The sequence below is a fragment of the Dermochelys coriacea genome, chromosome 1 (genome assembly GCF_009764565.3).
Source record: "Dermochelys coriacea isolate rDerCor1 chromosome 1, rDerCor1.pri.v4, whole genome shotgun sequence".
Taxonomy (NCBI): domain Eukaryota; kingdom Metazoa; phylum Chordata; order Testudines; family Dermochelyidae; genus Dermochelys; species Dermochelys coriacea.
Window position 1 is genome coordinate 54,295,956 of NC_050068.2, and position 12,213 is coordinate 54,308,168.

The following is a 12,213-nucleotide window of genomic DNA, read 5'->3' on the forward strand; positions in this document are numbered from 1 at the left end:
GCCCTTTCATTTGACTTTGTTTTACAAGAAAGCAAGGCCTAGTGATGGGCTGAGCATGAGATTCACTATGTGCTAAGAACTCCTGATTCTTGGTCTGTCACTGATGCCCTTTTGGCTTTGAACAAGTCACTTGGCATATCAGTGACTCAGCTTCTCCATCTGTAAAATGGAAATAATACATCCTTATGAACCTCAGTTCTCCTGAAGATTAATTAGTTAATGTTTGTAAAACCCTTTGAAATGTAAAGCACCATGCAAGTGCTAAGTATTGTTACTCTCCAGTATGAAAAAGGAGCTAAAAATTGAGAAAAACAAGCATTTCTATATATAAATAAAACAGCACTCAGAGTTTTCTTTAGATTAAAAAGTCTGGTCTTAATGCAAAATTCTGCTTAAACTCCAAGCAGCTGCAACAATAATGAAAGCATCACACAGTACTTTTATATTCAACATCAATAGCAAAGAAAGGAAAAGGAAAGCAACTCTTCCCAATATTTTAGCAGCATCATTTTTTTTTTTGGAGGGTTTTTTGTTTTGTTTTTTGTGCGTGTCAGCATTTCCATTATATGCATGCTTTCCAGAGGCTTATATTCTGACTTTTAAAAATTTGCTCCGGGCTGAAATTTGGCATGCATGGAATTTTTCTCCTTACTTAGCTGAAGCTTATTGTAGTAGTAAAAATTGCTGCAAAAATAGCACAGCTCACTGTAAACAAATGAATACATACCCATTAACAAAAAAAAAAAGGAGGACTTGTGGCACCTTAGAGACTAACAAATTTATTTGAGCATAAGCTTTCATGAGCTACAGCTCACTTCATCGGATGCATTCAGTGGCCACGAAAGCTTATGCTCAAATAAATTTGTTAGTCTCTAAGGTGCTACAAGTCCTCCTTTTCTTTTTGCGAATACAGACTAACACGGCTGCTACTCTGATACCCATTAACATATCTTTCAGTTACTTTCATCTTTGGAACCATTCTCAATTTAGGTCAGTGTTCCAACCAAACAGCCTCAACACTTTGGGACAGCTGGGTGTAAACTGTCATAATTCCACTGGCTTCAACGGAGTCAGGACAATTTACAGCAGCTGAAGATGTGCTCCCTTCTTTTTCAGCTGACTAAAGCAGGGAGACACAAGGTTTAGGACAACAAAATGGATCAAATTTAGAGGGGAGTGCGAGTCTAAGTGACAATTGGAGAGTCCACATTTATATTTTTTTCTGACCCATATAAGTGTATGTTAACTTAGACTCCCTTACAGTCATATTCAGTGGGCCAGGCTCAGAGGTAATATTAAGAGGGGAGAATTACACTTGACTGTGTGTGTGCGTGTGTGTGTGTGTGTGTGTGTGTAAGTAAGAGAGGTGAAACTGATGTAATCTACACACTAAGGGAGCCAACAAGTTGTAAATTACATCATCTTAGACTTGCTTCTAGATTTGTCCAACTGGCCTTAAATTGTCACTTTTGCAAGCATACAGCAGGGGGTCTTATTACCTAATGTTCTACCATATGGGCTGCAAAATCTGCTCAGGATGGCATTGCCTTTTATATGTCTTTCCTTTTATCATGTATTCCCACAACAACCACCTTACTTATAGCCTGACTGATCCTGCATTGCCTGCAAAGGCAACACTCTCATTGCAGTCAATGGGTTTTATTCTGTACTGTGTTACATTATTGTAGGCAGCTGCACCTGTGTAAAGTGGGCATTAAACATTACCATTAGTGACCAAAGTGGCTGGCTCTGCAAGCCAAGATGTAACACCCAGGAGTGTTGAAGCTTAGCTAAAAAGGGGTGTGGTCTGCACAAATATACATTGCACTCTGTCTCTGCGTGGCTGCCTATGTAAAACAGGTGGGGCAGCTGGAGTGAACTGGAGCAGCTGTGAGGCCACTCTTAATTGAAGCATAAAACTAATGTACAGAGATTCTACTCGGTAACATCAACCAATGCCATACTTCTCGTTTGCCTCAATGTTGATCTCTTCTGGCACAGGCGCCAACTTTCTCATTTCCCTGGGGGTGCTCAACTTCTGCTCCACCCCAGGCCCTGCCACTACCCTACCTCTTCCCACCCCTGCCCTGCCTCTTCCTGCCCTGCTCTACTCCCTTCCACTCCCCCGAGCGCACCCCACCCTCGCTCTACCTCCTCCCCCTCAGCGCCTCCTGCCCACTGCTGAACTGCTGATCCGTGGCAGTTGGGAGGGAGGGGGAAGAGCTGATCCACAAGGCCACCAGTGGGTGCTGGGCACCCACTCAGTCAGCACCTATGTCTTCTGGGGAGGCACATGTTCCTTTCCATGCCTTCGTCTTTGTATGGGGGGGTTACGTGTGTAAAAGATGTAGTTTTTCTTTGTGCAACAAGGATGACCACCTAAACCCATGAGAAAATCACTGAGGTCTCCTATCTGACAGGAAATGGGAGAGAGGAAAAAGTGGCAAAACACCTTCTGTGATTATTGTCTGTAGGGTTCTCAACTAGAGCAGGCTATAATATGGAAATCCCTTCCTGTCAAAAATTTCACGGTTTTTTGGAAGGGGTAGGGAGAATTGCAGATTGTGCCAAAAAGTCAAAAATGCAAAAATTTATTGCACAAAGGGATTTCCAGAAAAATTCCACTGAGACAAGTGAAATGGAATTTTTTGGCTTGCCCTCTTCTTGTCTGGAAGCCTCTTGTCAATTTCACTGTTTCCCAGCAGGCAGAGACTGAAATTGACAAGAGCCTTCCAGCTAGGCAGACTGGGAGCCACCATTTCAATTTTGCTGATGGAAAACATTAATTTTTTTTTTTTTGGAAAAATTAAAATGTTCCCATGGAAAATTTTGATTTTGAAAAAAAGGTGTTTTCAATCAGACAATCATTACGGTGGAAAATTCCCAAACAGCTCTATCCTCCACATCCAGCCAATGCTTGTCAAGAGCAGGCAAGGGTCTGTGCAGGCCAATACATGACTATTGCCCTAGCACAGGGTTTGAGGAACTTTACAGTGGCTTTTCCAGAGGGTTATTTTTCTTCTGAAGATGTTTTCAGAATTTACCTTAGAAACTGCTTGAGCCTGTTTTCCATATAGCCAAATGTTCCAAATTCCCCAAGCTACAATAAAAGGGCCATCAGTTCATGGGTTACAGTAGCTGCTGGTGTAGACACAAGGGAATGAAGAGAGAGAAATAGGGGCGAGAGCAGGTTTGCAAGGCCTGCTCATTTGGTTCCTCCCAGTGCCAAAAGGAATTCCTGTCGGAACTTATGGAATTCTGGTGTAAAAACTACTGGAGAATCAAGACAGTGCAACCTAGTCAGTTACACCAGATTTACCTACAGAAAAGCAACTCACTTTTCAGATGCAAAACAAACTGGGAGGTTCAACCTGACCACTTCTGAATTTTGATTTTATGAAATTACTATGTCATGAAAAGTCTATATGTATGTAGATCCCCCATGAGTTAGCAGGCTTGTGTCATGTCTCTTCCAGGCCAGAGACAAAGGTGAATGATCACTATTCAGTGATCAATTATTCAAAGTAAAACACCTTGGGATAATAGGTTTGCTCTGCCTGGAAGAAGACACTTTCTCCTCTTTTCTGAAGGAATGGGCGGGTTGAAAGTAATGGAAAATTACCAAAAGGCAGAACAAAAGAAGTAGGTGACCCCACCAGGAGTCTATAAAGGGACTCACAAGGGGGAATGAGAGGAGACAGAGCCATCTTGCACTACAAATATTAAGATGCAGGAAGCTGCTGCAGGGGCAAGGTAGGCAACAGGGTGGAGGACTCTGCCTGCCTGCCAGAATACAGATGATTTCTCAAGGGAAGGATGAGCTAATGAGGGACATTGTGTGCAAAAGGTTTTATTGTTTGGTGTGATCTGTATTCTCCTGTGCTTTACATGATGAAACATAAAGAGCATAAAGTTTAATAAACTGAGTAAGACAACGTAAGAGTGAGTGACAGAGAGAGAGAGACCTTCACAAATACGTGTGCCCCTGAGGGAGTTCAAATTGTAAACCAGGAGCATCATACCTTGGGGGTGGAGTTCTGGGGGAGGGTGTGTTTGAGTACTGGGAGTCTGAAGAGTCAGCCAGCAGGGGCAGGTGGTTGGACAGCAGGTTCCAACATGCAGAGGGGAAGTGCCAGATAGAAGGTCCGGACCCTGTGAGCGTGCCTAAGGTTGGGGCAGTGGCTGGACTCCGTTCAGGCTCCAGGAGCTTGAAACACCTTTGGCAATTCAGAGTTCAAAGGCTTGGAGTCCCTTTGGCATTCCTAGTGGACAGCCAAAAAGGGTCACTCGCCAGGACCTGAGCCAACATGCATCCCAGAATTAAGACCAATGGGTCTAATTCAGAGATGTGTCAAAGATGGTGGGTCATCATTTCACTCACTCCTGAATATGGCTCAACATAGAGTCAAAGGAAGTTTTGCCTAAGTAAGAGCTGATTTCAATCCTTCTCTTTTGTGTGCCAACCCTTTTTATGAAGTCACCTTGATAGCATAATGCTCTTTAAATTTACAGTATCTGAAATATTTGTATCTTTTGCTACACTGCTTGTAATAAAACTGGGTAACATTTTAGTTCATTGTGCTTTTAATTTGATTGCTCTTCATTCAAAGAGTGAAATTATTCATCACATTAGTATGTCATATCTACCAAATTGCAAAGAAAAGAAAAGACGATCAATAATTAGAGTACAGTTTGCTGTAGACTTGTTAAACTTTACTTTTTGCCAGTCATGCTCTTTTCTTTTTGCCAATCAAGTCATACTTTTCAATAGTCTATTATAAGTACATGATATATGTCTCAATCTTCCAAACATTCAGAGTAAACCAGCTAGATACATTGTACTTACTGTTCTAAATGAAGACTGTATCCATCTACATAACTGTGCCCTCAAGAGGTTATAGACAGTATAACTTTCACATTGGTTATCATACTCAGAAGCAATACAGCAAAAGTGCTTGTAAAGTATCAGCTACAGCAGTGGTTCTCCAAGCTGGTCTGCCAATTGTTCAGGGAAAGTCCCTGGCGGGCTGGACCAGTTTCTTTACCTGCCACGTCCGCAGGCTAGGCCGATCGCGGTGCCCACTGGCTGCGGTTTGCCGTTCCAGGCCAATGGGGGCTGCGGGAAGCGGCACGGGCCAAGGGACATGCTTACCGCCCTTCCCGCAGCCCCCATTGGCCTGGAGCGGTGAACCGCGGCCAGTGAGAACCGCGATCGGCCGAACGTGCGGACGCAGCAGGTAAGCAAACCGGTCCAGCCCGCCAGGGACTTTCCCTGAACAAGCAGTGGACCAGCTTTGAGAACCACTGAGCTACAGCAGTAGCAGCTCTCAAACTATGGCCTATGGGCAACTGATGGTCTACAGAGAACTGGCTGGCCAAATGGTGCTGGCTCCTTTTCCTTGTTTCTGGCTGCTAACTGCATCAGAAGAAACTAAATATACATTAAACACTTTCCTAATGTTACTTTTCCATGTAAGCAATTGTTGTAATTGCTGCAGTGATATCGTGATCATAAATAGGATGGGAAGTGGTTCATGTGATTGAGAATGGGAGGGAAGAGTCCACAAGGCAATCTCTGTGTTAAGACTGAAAAAGTTAAAGAACCCCAGAGCATAGTATTCTAGTATTGTTTTAAAATATATACAGACCCCATTCTCGGAATCCTCTAATACAGTATATGAGCCACTTAAATGCCTGACAAACCAATTTCTAAACAGCTGTTCCTAGTCTGTGGGGTTTGCAGTTTCATACAAGTTCTACCATTCATTTTTTAGGAGAGGATTAGGTTTATGATAAGCACCCATGAGTAACTAACTCTTGGTTTCCACATACAGCAACAATTCTGTGAAACCCCAGCTGTAAAACCTTAGTACCATTTCACTAGGGAAGGCTTAGCTGGTTTTACGCAGCGGTTACTCCACTGACCTCCCTGGAGTTACTCCTGATTTGCACTCAGGTGAGAAGAGAATCAGGCCCTGTGTCTACAAGTGCCCACCCACTCATCTCAATAGCAGAGAAAAAGCCTCTGATACCAGAGCAGGACAATCAGATCAATTTGTCAATATTGGCCTCCTCCCAACCTCTGTATCTGAACTATATTGTGTTCTCACCTGCCCTTATGTCTCCCACTACAAGATATTTGGCTAGTTAGTTTATTCACCCAAGTTAGTGCATTTTAAAACACTTAGTGCCCATAACTGTCGTACCTATCAAAACCCACGAGCTAGAAAATCTATTGTGTTTTTATGTTTGTGTTTAACGTCAGTTAATATTCTTTTACATTCAAACACTCCCCCTGAGTTGTTGACAGCAGACACAACAGTGTGGTGATGCAGGAGAATCAGAAGGTGAAAGCTCTATAAACAGAAAGTGAAACTGACTGACCTAGAATTACTGCCAAACTGAGTGAACAGCAAAAAAAATAATCAAACAACATAAAACTGTTAACGTACTTTTCCTTTCAATAATCTAGGTTTTGATTAGTAATATATGTAGAAAGAAAAGGAGTACTTGTGGCACCTTAGAGACTAACAAATTTATTAGAGCATAAGCTTTTATTAGAGCATAAGCTGTAGCTCACGAAAGCTTATGCTCTAATAAATTTGTTAGTCTCTAAGGTGCCACAAGTACTCCTTTTCTTTTTGCGAATACAGACTAACACAGCTGCTACTCTGAAACCTGTGAATATATGTAGAGTAATAGTAAAGTTTTGGGGGAGGAAATTGGGATAAATCTTCAGCTGGTGTAAATCAGCATAGCTCCATTGTCCTTAAGACTATGGAGCTATGCAGCTTTACACCAGCTAAGGATCTGACCCATGTTCTTTACCTTGACAGCGTCCCTTTAACTTTTCCAAGTTACTGACCCACCACACCCTTCCCCATCCCTAATGTCTTAAGTTGCTTTTTATATACCTTCAGAAATGATAGTTTCTCAATTAGTTCATTTCTTGCACATTTTACATCATTGCTGCACGATATTAGGGATAACCCTAAAACCCAGTAGAGGAGGAAATTACACATGCTGTGTAAATAATTTCTGAACTGTACGTAAAGCTGTCTGTGATTTTCGTTTCGTATCATGAGTTCACTGATCTTTTGGATTGCACCTACTGAAATTAAACTCTGAACACTTATGTCCACCCCTCCGTGGAAAATTGTTTTGCGGTCTATGCTGGAAAAGTCCGTTGGCTTGCATTGTAACCTTGAGAATGCCTCTTCCCTCATCACATTTGATTCCAAGTCTCCATCAGCATACTTACAACACAGGCAAAGCCACAAAGATTTGTGAGTTTTCCATTCTTCCTGTTCCCCTTCCCTCAATATTGACTGTGGAGGTTGTCATATTTCACTAGCATGGTTGTAATCAGACGCAGGAGCAGCCCAGCCGGCAGCCTGCAGAAAGGGGGAGTGCTGCCACAAAAAACGGATCAACTAAAATTAAAATCATCTGATCAGAGACAAACTGAAAACAGTGGCTAAAAAGCAAGCAGGAGTGAAGCTTTTGTGGTGGGTGGAAGTGAAAAACAACCAGTCTGAGTGGGATCACACATATTAATTATTTAATCAAATATCTCTATCTCTTTGCCTGCGGGCAGGGGAGAGGGTGGAATTTCATGACAAAGTGGGCTTTTGGAACAGTACGTTACCGTCACAATTCTCTCTCAAGGCGTTGCTATTTTCTTCCAGATTGTGAGCCATATTAAATACAGAAATGCCTGTAGGTCAACCAGCAGACAGAAGGCTGAAGTAACAGTGTCAGTTTATTTCTGAGTGTAGAAATTACTTCAAAGCTTTGGGTCAGATTCTCAGCTGATGTAAATGAGCTCCTTAATGGAGCTACAACTTACACTAGCTGAGGCTATGGCCCAGATAGTCTTCCTTTCCTTTCCCCTGATTTTCAACTTTAAACTGTGTAGTGCAGTCTTGTTTGCAGTGATACACTTAAAAATTTATTTCCATTTTGTTACTGTGAGCGCCCTGTTTGGAGGGGAGGGAATTACAAGTCCCAGTGAAGCACACAACTATGCTTTCTGAATTTGCACTCCTAGAAATGGCTATCACAGGACATGTGAAACATTGCAGCTGTGACGGTTTCTGCACTGAATGCCACTGAAATACACAACCTCACTATAAATAGTACAGCCTAAAATCTCATTCATCTGAATGGTTATTAAAGAGGAAAGTGTTGCTGGAACATATGCAATGCTCCAGCACCACTTACAACAATACAGTGATGATTTACTCTGAAAAATGACTCTATAAGCATAGCATTGTGGGGTTCCAAGTTTAATATCTCAGGAACTTTGAAGTCAAATTTGATCTCAATCTATAAGAAAAAAATTTCCCCTTAACTATCAGTACTGCAAACTCCACCTAGAATCTGAAAGCCAAGCTGTATTCTTTTTGGCTTTGGATCACTCTATTCTGAAATAAAGATTCTCCAGTTGGAATCTGGGGTTTGACCCTGCAGTTGGATCCAAGTGGGTACACCCATGTCCCGATGCAGTGCCCTACTGAAGTCAACAGTACTGTGAAAACAGAAAGCAAAAGATAATCCCTTCCCCAAGGGGCTTATAATTGAAATTGTACTCTCACAATCTAATAATAGTTTTAAGAGATTTAATGCAGCATACTGTTCTGAAAGGTTAAATGCCAGCCTGGCAGGAACTTCAGTACATGAGAATGAACAAGGCTGACTGCAACCTGCAGAGGTGCTATCGTAAGAATGGAGAAAATAATGCAGTCACTGTACAAGCACAGTACAGGAATCAGAAGCTTGTGACTTACCTCCCAGGAACTGGATGCCCCCTGCTACCCGGCCCACAGTTCTGGAGATGAGCTCAGACACACAGCAGCCCATGAGTGCAGTCAGCGCCACCAAAAGGAGGAGGCCACAGCCCAGCCCTGTCACCACAGTGCAGATCCTCCACTCAGCACTTGGGATGGCCTGGAAGGATGCATAGCGGCCACACTGCTCTACCATCACTGTAGTCTGGCGGCTCTCATCCCGCACTGGATAGGAACACCTCCGGAAAGTGCCAAAGGACACTGACTTCTCCAGCTGAGACCCCAACAGCCAGTAAGGCATAAAGAATCCTATGCAGGAGGCAGCAGCGCAGAGGAAGGAGAGAAGTGCCCATATCATCCCAGTGCAAGTAAGACTGGATGCCATTTTTACTCACAACCAATAACGGTAGCAATAAGGAGAGAGGGACTGCGTGTGTGTGTTTGTGTGTTAGTTTGGGGAGACTTATGAGTAACCCAGAATCTTTCAGTCCCGGTCAATCCTCAGGCTAGTAAAAACTTGAATCCTAAAGGCCATGATGCTCTCTTCTGTCATGAAGATGAAGGTCCCTGGTTAAATAATAACAAGGAGGAAAATAAAAATTCAATAATATTAAACTAATAAAATAAATAATAATCAGTTCCACTCTCTGTAGTGCTTTTCTTCCAAGAATCTCAAAGCAATGAGACATTGTTCACATAAATCACACTTCTACCTCAAATGTTTTCCCTATTAATATTACAAATAGCATCTAGAATTGCCACAATGGAGATTAGAGAATAAATATTCCATTTTGTTTACTATGTTCATTTGCCAGCACTGTAGAGCCAGTTTCAATGTCCCTCTCCCCCCCCCCCCCATGTAGTAAGTTAGTCAATCATTTTCCTCTGTTGTTTGTGTTGGTCTTTCACACAGCAGCAACAGGAGAAAGGAAAACATCTATTTAATCCTTACCAGTTGGGTCCCTGATCGTGCAAAGACTTACACATGCTTAAGTTTATGCATTCAATGGGACAACTCATATTAAAGTTAAGTATCTGAATAAGTCTTTGCAGGATTGAGGCCCTTGGGAAGTTACATAAGTAGTATTAAAGCACCTAATTCACAGATGAGTAAAATGAGACATCAAGAGGTTAAAATTTTGTCAAAAATGGCCAGGGATTTTTGGTGCATCAGTGCTCAGGTGCCCAAAAGGAGATACCTTGTGCCTGATTTTCAGAGATGCTAAGCATCCACAATTCATACTATAGTCAATGATAGCTGCAGGCATATTAGTACCAAATAATCCCAAATTGAGTATCCAAAAATCTGTGCTGCTTAAAAGAAGCAGCCACATTTAAAATTTTGCCTGCAAGTGACTTGCTAAAGATCACTCAGCAAGACCTGAGGAACACAGCCTGGCTCCCAGCCTCCTTCTCTGACAATTACATATTTCTAATGTAGCACTGTAGCATCCTCCCACTTCTGATTACAGTACAAAACTAATCACTACTCTCCAAAATTTAGAGAAATATTTTTTTAAATCCACAATGGATCATTAAGTCTGAACCCAATAGCATTTGTATGGTTATGATCATTTCACACAGTTGCTGCCAAATGAATTCTGACAGCTATTTACCCCTTTCTTTTTTTTTTTTAAAGCATGGCTACATGCCAAGTCAGTGAATTCACTTCATGTACAGGCAATAAAATTAATACTGCATTTTTACCAGCAGGGAATGTAGGAAACAGTCTTAAAATGAAATTAACCATGCACACCACATTAAAGTTTGTTTACTTTTTTAATTTATTTAAGAAAAATAAGCCTCTGCCATGAAGCTTATTTTCTGGCAGAAGAGTATGTCTGTATGTATTTGTACCCATCATCTGTACGTATTCACATCACCTCTGACCTACAAAAGACCAAAAACGTAGGAGGAAAACCTAGAAAGTGGTGCACAACGTATCCTGTCTCCTCTGTGTCTCTTTAGGTGGTAGGCTCTTTGGACCAGAGGTTGTTCTTATCTTTGTGGCTCATGCAGTCCACATCATACTAGCTCGATTATGATAATTAACAATATACAGGTAGGTTTCAGAGTAGCAGCCGTGTTAGTCTGTATTCGCAAAAAGAAAAGGAGGACTTGTGGCACCTTAGAGACTAACCAATTTATTTGAGCATAAGCTTTCGTGAGCTACAGCTCACTTCATCGGATGATGAAGTGAGCTGTAGCTCACGAAAGCTTATGCTCTAATAAATTGGTTAGTCTCTAAGAATATACAGGTAGATCACAGTGCTTGAATTCCCCCCCCCCCCCAATATTAGGAAAGATCACGTGATTTAAAATAAAGGACAATATGGAGACTTTGGTGGTAAGGTGCCAGATGCTACTCCCTGTGAAGCGAACAGCAAAGCTCCCATTGACTTCAACGGGAGCAGGATCTCGCCCTAGGAAGTTCTGCTTTCGTTCATAGCCCGACTCGCGAGTTTGAAAAAGCAAACCTATGTTGCAATGCCCTTTTTGCCTGCGGGACAATGTACCCAGTATGTCCGTGTCAACTTGAAATCTGACCCCGTCCAGCCTGCATGAAGCTACAAAGTCTCCGAAGCCCTTTCAGCTCCGGGGGGGGGGGGGGGGGGTAGAACCGCTCTCCCATTCCCACGCACGCTGCCCCGCGAAACTTGCCGCCGCCTTGAGGGGCCCCCAGTTACCTGGTTCACGTGGCAGCTGGGAGGGAGGGAGCGCGCAACGCAGCGCAGCGCGGCGCCTCGAAGCCCGGGCGAGCCGGAGGCAGGGAGGAGCCCGGTCCGGTCCGTCTGCCGGGGGGGGGGGGGAAGTTGCCCCTGTCAGGTGAGAAGGTGGCGGGCACAAGGCAGCCGCCCGACGGCCAACTCCCAGTCCGGCGGAGGCGCTCAGCCCGCCGCGCCGCTCCCAGCCGCAGCGGGGCCGGCAGCCGCGGCAACGCTCGGCGGGGCGGGAAAGGCAGCGGCCGGCGAGCGGCGCTCAGCAGCGGGGCGGGGGGGGCAGCCCGCGGGCCGGGAGAGGCGGGTACTGAGCAGGGCTCGCGCGGGGAACTCCCCCTCCGGCGGGGGCGGGGCGGGGCGGGGCGGCTCGCGTGCCCCCCCCTCCCGCTCCCAGACGCGCGGGGAACTCCCCCTCCGGCGGGGGCGGGGCGGGGCGGCTCGCGTGCCCCCCCCCCGCTCCCAGACGCGCGGGGAACTCCCCCTCCGGCGGGGGCGGGGCGGGGCGGCTCGCGTGCCCCCCTCCCGCTCCCAGACGCGCGGGGAACTCCCCCTCCGGCGGGGGCGGGGCGGGGCGGCTCGCGTGCCCCCGCTCCCAGACGCGCGGGGAACTCCCCCTCCGGCGGGGGCGGGGCGGCTCGCGTGCCCGCCCCCCCCGCCCGGGCGCTGCCGGCAGGGGGCTGTGTGGGCGCAGGGAGGCGGCCGGC

At 44.9% G+C, this 12,213-nt stretch overlaps 1 protein-coding gene across 2 annotated transcripts in view; it reads right to left on the reverse strand.

Annotated features, from left to right (window-relative positions):
* Window positions 1-11,833, reverse strand: part of LHFPL6 (LHFPL tetraspan subfamily member 6) — a 218,930-nt gene extending 207,097 nt beyond the window's left edge. For both annotated transcript variants that reach the window (XM_038417173.2, XM_038417183.2), the window contains exons 1-2: window positions 11,477-11,833; window positions 8,790-9,356 (exon numbers count right to left, since the gene is read on the reverse strand). In XM_038417173.2, the coding sequence (XP_038273101.1) occupies window positions 8,790-9,174 (385 nt within the window). In that variant the 5' untranslated portion in view covers window positions 9,175-9,356; window positions 11,477-11,833. The remainder of the gene's footprint in view (window positions 1-8,789; window positions 9,357-11,476) is intronic.
* Window positions 11,834-12,213: the final 380 nt, after the last annotated feature.